The sequence below is a fragment of the Castor canadensis genome, chromosome 13 (assembly GCF_047511655.1).
Source record: "Castor canadensis chromosome 13, mCasCan1.hap1v2, whole genome shotgun sequence".
Taxonomy (NCBI): domain Eukaryota; kingdom Metazoa; phylum Chordata; class Mammalia; order Rodentia; family Castoridae; genus Castor; species Castor canadensis.
This window is the reverse complement of record NC_133398.1, coordinates 37,529,253-37,536,928: the sequence shown is the minus strand read 5'-3', so window position 1 is coordinate 37,536,928 and position 7,676 is coordinate 37,529,253. Positions and strand designations below refer to the sequence as shown.

At 42.4% G+C, this 7,676-nt stretch overlaps 1 protein-coding gene across 1 annotated transcript; it reads right to left on the bottom strand.

Annotated features, from left to right (window-relative positions):
* Window positions 1–6,157: 6,157 nt before the first annotated feature.
* On the bottom strand, window positions 6,158–7,114 carry LOC109701471 (olfactory receptor 13C7-like). Its single transcript, XM_020187024.2, has one exon. The coding sequence runs from the start codon at window positions 7,112–7,114 to the stop codon at window positions 6,158–6,160; it is 957 nt and encodes a 318-aa protein (XP_020042613.1).
* Window positions 7,115–7,676: the final 562 nt, after the last annotated feature.

Genomic DNA, 7,676 nt, shown 5'->3' with positions numbered 1-7,676 from the left:
TTTTAAATGTCTTCTATGCTAGGAATTTAATGTAACTTTCCATAAAACTGCTTATATCCATCCACAGCCATATCTGAACCTTTTGTCTGTCTTCTGTGACTATAATTAGAGATAGGAACTAATCTTTCTCTTTTTTTTTTTGCATGGCCTGTATATAATGTAGCACTGTGCAGCATTCATAATAATACAACTAATAATATCTTACATTTCTATTTTGTTTACCTACTTATAATATCTTACTAATCCGTGCAAAAGCAAATGGTTAGGTATTTTTATATATAAAGAAATAGGCTGAGAGAGATTAAGAAATTTGCCATAGTGATAGGCAAGAAAATGCTTCCCAAGTTTTACTGTGCTGCACGACGGAAGCTCGGGAAAAGCTACAGACTTCATACCCAGTTGGATGTTCACAACGGAACTTTATAATACTGAGAATTCTTGGAGTAAAGAACCTGTCAAAGTGTAGCCTAAAAGTCTTTCTATCTACTTATCTATCTTTCCCTCAAAACATGTATTTACCAGAATACTACCATTTCAGACAGTGGATGTAGCTCAGGGGTAAAGCACTTGCCTAGCATCATATATAAAGGCCCTGGCTTCAATCCCCAGAACTGAAAAAAAAAAACAAAAAACAAAAACCACTAGCATTTCTGTTGAGAATTGCTTTAAGTGATGAACTCAAATTCAATTCTATACTCCTTCTTGAATTTTATTTATTAGCATGTTTTATAATCTGCAATACATCAAGAAATATTCGCCTCAATTTTGTCACAGCTAGAATGATACTCAGTTGTGGAAATAGATTATTTCTACCCAAAAGGTCTCTATGTTGAGAACTTGTCTTTGTAACATTTTAGGTCTTCAGGCAAACCAATCTCAATGAAAAGTTTCCATTTCCTCCTTAATCCTCTGACTCTTCTGATGAAGCCAGTAGAGGGGGGCCATGTTTCTGTGAGATCCATCTCAGTTCCCTCTACTACTCCTACAGCTTACACACACTAAAGGCCACTCAGTCTGCTCTAATTGCTGCTGTCTCATGTGGTTTTAGTATGTGTTCAGAATGTCTTCATTACATTCAGTTAGAGTACTTAAAGTTTGACATGTGTTGAAGCTGTCAAACATATTACCAAAATATCATCTGAAAGGTTAAACATTCCTTTCAGGTGGACTCAAGGTGAGAGACCATTCAGGTTGGCTTGGCTTGGTTTCTGAATGCTGCTGATGTGGTTGGGAGTCCTTTCTGTCACATGAGTGATAATCACAGAGGACCTCTCCCCTATCACTGAAGCATTTCCAAAATATGAGGCTTCTTATGGCAGCCTCAGGCTGTAGGTGATGGGGTTCAGTCTCACGGCCTGTGCTAGCTCGTCCTAGAAACTTAACTGGGAGCGATAGGAGATTGAGAAAAGACAAAAAACAAAAGACAAACATGCAGAAAGCTGGGATCAGGTGGGCTGGGCACTCTGATGGAAACACACAGTAGCCTCCACCACCTCCAGCAAGTTTATTATATACAGCAGCAAACCAGGAAGTAGAGCAACAGTTCTCAGGGGGCATAGCATTGTAGTTATCTGGAACAGGGGGAACCTACAATCCTACTCTCTGGACATAAACATCTTAGGAAAAGCAGCTGTGCTGAATTTTACCCTGGCCCCCTTCTGCAGCTGGGGGCTGTGCCAAATCTCAGCCTGCAGATTATTGGGCACAGCTGTGCTTATGTCAAGTTCCCGATCTGCTCTCCACAGCTCAGTATGGGGGCAGGAGTCCATAGAAAAGGGAAATGAGTTTGTCTGAAAGGTCCTGATTGATTGTCTATCCTCAGTGGGCCTTGGACTTGGCTTCCCACATGTGAAGAGGATGGTCCCCGAGGAGATGACCACAGCTGTGAGGTGGGCAGAGCAGGTGACAAAGGCCTTTTATCTGCCCTCATCTGAGAGTATACTCAGGATAGTGACAAGATGAAGACATAGGAGAAAGAGATGAACTCTTAAGAAGATCACTTTGGCCCCTGTCATGCTGGTCACATTGATGGAGAGATCAGAACAGATCAATTTTAGGACAGCCAGGATCTCACAGATGAAGTGACTGATGACAGTGTCCCCACCGGAAGGTTGTTGTATTGCCAAGAAGCAGTACCACCAATAGCACAGGAGCTGGAAGCCTTGCTCATGATCATGGGATAGCTAAGGGGTTGCGGAAGGCCAGGTAGCCAGGTACTGATCAAATGTCACCAAGCTCAGAGCACACCCTGTTCTTGCTATGACAAAGGCGAAAGCCATCTGTGCAGCACAGGCTAGAAAGAGACACTGTCCTGGAGGAATCAGGGAGCTGTCAGGACCTGTGGGACCAAGGAGGTTGTGAAGCAGATGTCCAGGAAGGAGATATCCCATGAAGAAGTATGTGGCTGTCCAGGAAGGCCACCAGGATAAGAACCTCCTTGTTCAGCCAGGTGACTGAGGTACATCAGCAGGATGAGCACAAAAAAAACCCAACATTTTTTTCCAGCTTTTGATGTCTAGAGAGTGCAAGGAGATTGAAATAATCATGGAGAAGGTTGAATTGGCTTTATCCATGTGGCATTCCCTTGTCATAAGCAAAGTACAAAGTGCACACTGGGCTTTCCTGGATGGAGTCCTAGGCCACCTGTGTGTAGTCAAGACCTGGGTACACAATAGGGCATACCCATGCAAGAGAACGGTGAGGAAAAGAGGCAGTCGTGGTGTTTCTTAGCTCCATGGAGACAGAAGGGCAGAAATGGACCTGGAGCATTGGAGGCCATTGCCCAATGCTCCAGCTGTGCGAGGGTTTTTCTCTGATGTTGCTGCAACCCTGTTAGTGACCGTAAAGGTGACTAAAGCCTAGAGAGGGGACATGACCTCTTTGAGTCTTCAGATCAAGTTGATGACAGAGACAAGACCTGAACTCAGCAGAGCTAATCCCTGGCCAAGGGAGGGTGTTTCCCCTGCATTATGATTAACAGTTGGAAAACGCCATGAGTGATTTCTCTTTAAAGAAAACTTATAGAATTTTCATTTAATCTGGGATTTCTTAGATTCTCAGGAAAATTCCCAAGCCAATCCAGTTCTTGGAACTAAGAAGTTCAAGCTTTGACTCCATGTGGGAGGAACTGGTATAAAAGTGTTAGTCCACTGCACAAAGAAGCAAGTCTAGTCAAAGGCTTCAATTTAAAGAGGATTACTTCCTCAGTCAGCTCCCCAGATGGACCTATGGATTACAACCAGCCCCTCCCATCCCCACCAATAGAAGCATCCTTTTTATTGCTTCTGTTCAGGTGTGATCATTACAGATACATTGTAGTGAGTAGGTCTCACTTTTCTTGATGCATTTTTCCTAGGTAGTTTGAAGTTTTTGTGACTGCTGTGAATGATTCGTAATCATCTTGCTGTACTTTCTCACTGGTTTCTAGTAGTTTTGTACTCAATTTAGATTTTTCCTAAGGGATTTTTCCCTACAAATGGCTTTATTCTTTTCTTTTCAATATCTTTATTCCTTATTTATTTCTCGATCTTATGTCATGAGGACAATGTAGGCATGGAGAGCAGATGTCTGAGGATGCTGCTGGGTGTTTTGCCACCAAGTGCACTGTTTGTCATTGTCCTGATGCTTTTACTCATGTCAGGGACAGTTTCCTCTATTCAAGCCTACACTTTTAAAAGACCATAAAGTCATAATGAGCTCATTATTTCGTATACTAATAACCAAGGGGGAAAAGTAACGAATAAATGATTTTCATCAAGTGAATTCTCAAGTACTGGAGTAGGAAATAAAGTGGCAGAGTGCCTGTCTAGCAAGTGCTAGGCTAAAAGGTCACAGCTCAGGATGGGGACTGCTATCTGACCCTCTCTGATTACCCTGCCTCGCTTGAGGATCTGGAATAAAAACTCTTCAACTTTTACATTGTGATTGTGTCCTTGAAGCCATGCCTGTAGTCCAACCCCTTACAGGGAGTCTGACCCACAGGGTCCCAGGCAAGTGGATCCCCTGCTGGTCCTTCTCTCTGGGCCTCTGAGACTGCAGAAGACAGTAGCTACCAGCTAAGCTAACAGATTGAAAGTTTCATTCCAAACAATGTGTTTTCTAATAACACTCTCCTATGTAAATCTTTGCAATTTCAGTATCAATAACCAGTTGGATTTTATTGATCTTTTCATTGTTAGCACTTCATATATCTCCATTGCCTCTTTCACATCATGTTGGTCACATTCTTTTGATTATTTCTCACTGTTTGTAGGACGAACTTCCTAAAGCAATTTGTTTCCAGAAGGAAAATGTAGGGATGTGTGCTTTCTATGATTTCACATGATCACAAATGTCATGAGAACCTTCATCCTGTGCAACAACTGGCTGTGTGGAGAATTTTGGACTTGTAATTCATTTCCCTCAGAATCTGTAAACATTGGTCCAATGACTTCTACATTTAGGATTATAGAACAGAAGGCCAATGGGGTTGGATTCTTAGTCTTTGTCAAATAATAACTATTACTAACTTTATTAAGTTAATAAACATTACCTTTTTCTTCTGTGTAAGATTGTGTAGAATATTTTGATATACATGGGAATCAAAATTTATCCTTGGATCGAAGTAGAGTATGTCTTAATATATCTTTACCTACAATTTTTAGCTAGCAATTAGGAGCCCTTTTGATGAAAGATCTAAAAGTACTTCTGTTCGCAATTTTTTTTTTCTTTTTGGTTTTTTGAGATAGGACCTCACTATGTAGCTCAGGCTGGCCTGGACCTGTCATGCTCCTGCTCTTCCCTCCAATGCCAAGATTACAGGCATGTGCCACCTTATCTGCTTGTCTTTTCTTTTTGATTAGTTTTTGTCTTCCATTTGCTCTGCTCTTATTTTATGAAATTCTAAGATGGATATTGCATAGAATATAATCCCCCCTGTTTTATTTTTCACGCCCTTCATGTTTTCTCGAATAAATTTAATCTTTTCTTTTTTTTGCGATACTGGGGTTTGAACTTGGGGCCTACACCTTGAGCCACTCCACCAGCTCTTTTTTGTGAAGGGTTTTTTTGAGATATTGTCTCATGAACTGTTTGACTTGGATCGTTTTGAACCTCAATCCTCCTGATCTCTGCCTCCTGAGTAGCTAGGATTACAGGTGTGAGCCACCAGCACCCAGCTAAATTTAATATTCTTGTACTTTTTCCTGACATCTAGAAAGTTTAATTTGAATTTCTTTGAATTAAAGAAATTATTTTTAGTGTTGTGGTCTATTTTTCCACCAATTGCTGTTGACTTTCTTTTGATGAATAATGTGTTGTTTTTATTTCCAATAAAATGTTCTTATGTTCTGCCAATTGCACCTTAATTCCACTAAAAAGACTACTAAGAAATAAAAAACAAATTTTCTTCATCTGGGTGCAGTAATTCTTTTTCAGCAAAGACCACTTGGTTAATCGTTAGTTTTACTCTTCTCTTTTTGTCGCTATCAGTGATTTTCTGAATATCTCTTTTTCCACATTCCTCTGGGTGTCACACAGCAGGCCTCTGCTATCTAGCAACAAACCCAGGGGTGAATAAAAGCTTCAAAATGAGAAAACACAGAAGACTTGTGCCTTGCATCAGTTTTGTCATGCTTTCCTCACTCTCCTCTTTGTATATAAGGAATGCATGATTTTTGGTGAGGACCTTGATAGAGGATAAGAGATAGAGATTAATTAAGAAGATGTAGGGAAAGACCAATTCAGAAAAACATTTATTAAGCATTTACATTACAGTGAATGGGAGGGGGAAATAAATATTATCAGTTGACGTAAAAGTAAGGACCCATTCAAGTATATTCAAATACTTTCAAGGAAAGAAGCCAAGGAGCAGTTGAAGACAAGAGATTTTAATTTGCTAAACAATAAAAATTGGATGAGCCCTCTTTCCTTAACCATAACTTGGTAGGTACCCATGATAAAACATGAGAACTAGGAGACCAGATGAGTAACTTTGTATGTTTATGGAACTGCTTCTAGAATGAAGAGGGAGAAATTCCATTAAAAGCCCCTTGTTCACACACAGCCCTCTGTGTAATGGAATTTTTTTATAAAATCTTTGGTCAAGTTGGCCATCAGGTGGTCTGATCCTCTAGGACACTCAGTGGGAGCATGGACCATTGGGACCCTTCCACCATCACTAGGTGAAATGCTTCTGACTCACCAGGTTCCTCACAGAGGCCTTCACATCCTTGTTCCTCAGGCTGTAGATGATGGGGTTCAGCATGGGGGTCAGCACCCCATAGAAGAGGGAGATGAGCTTGTCTGCAAGGTCCTGCTTGTCTGCCCCATGTGGATCCCTAGACTTGAGTTTCCCATACATGAAGAGGATGGTCCCATAGAAGATGACCACGACTGTGAGGTGGGCAGAGCAGGTGGAGAAGGCCTTTTTCCTCCCTTCAGCTGAGGGGATCCTCAGGATGGTGGCAATGATGAAGACATAGGAGAAAGAGATGAACAGGACTGGGACGCCCAGGAAGATTGCATTGGCTACTGCCATGCTGACCACGTTGATGGAGATGTCAGCACAGGCCAGTTTCAGGACTGCCAGGATCTCACAGGTGAAGTGGTTGATGACATTGTCTCCACAGAAGGGCAGTCGCATTGCTAGGGATGTCTGCACCATGGCAGTGATGCTTCCTGCTGCCCAGGAGCTGATGGCCAGGGGCACATAGACAATCTTGCTCATGACCACAGGGTACCGAAGGGGGCTGCAGATGGCCACATAGCGGTCAAACGCCATCATGCCCAGGAGGACACACTCTGTGGCTCCCATGGCAAAGGAGAGAAACATCTGCACAGCACAGGCTGAGAAGGAGATGGTTTTCCTGGGGGCGAGGAAGCTGTCAAGAATGAGGGGGACTGAGGAGGTCGTGTAGCAGATGTCCAGGAAGGAGAGGTTCCCCAGGAAGAAGTACATGGGCGTGTGCAGGTGGGAGTCAAGGATGGTCACCAGGATGAGGACTCCATTGCCCAGCAGGATCACCAGGTACATGGACAGGATGAGCACAAAGAACGTTTTCTCCAGCTTCGGGTGAGCTGAGAGGCCCAGAAGAATAAACCCTGTCACTGGGGAGGTCTCATTGGACCTGACCATGTCGTCTCCTATGTCACATGCAGGAACTCAGAAGTTCAACTTCATGATTCTTTGATGCCCAAAATTCCAAGGAAGCCACTGAGGGAAGCCCCTGTTTGCTAAGTAACCACTTGGGGAACAGCTCTAACGATTTGCGAGAGCAAGTTACCTGTGATGTTCTAAGTAAAATACAGGGACTCTCATCAACATCTACTTTGTAGTATCTGGGTCACTCCATAGTAACTTTTTTTGTTTTGGCACTACTGGAGTTTGAACTCAGAGCCTCACACTTGCTAGGCAGGCACTCTACCACTTGAGCTACTCTGCCAGCCCTCCCATAGTAAATTTTGATAGCACTTGGTTAGATTTAATTTCCCTAATCACATACAAGGCATTTAGTTCAAGTTGTACCATGTATAGATTCATTTTACTTAACTTCGGTTAGGCATATTATACTTGATTTGAAATTTTTACCTCCTTATAGCCTAGGACTGGTAGATAACCCTGGTGTTCTTTGTACACAATTCTTGACGATCCCCCCTTATAAGCACTTTTAGAGTCTGTCTTCCTAGTTCTCTCTTGC

Coding starts and splice junctions, on each gene's coding strand:
- LOC109701471 (XM_020187024.2), bottom strand. CDS start 7,114: ATGGTCAGGTCCAATGAGACCTCCCCAGTGACAGGGTTTATTCTTCTG.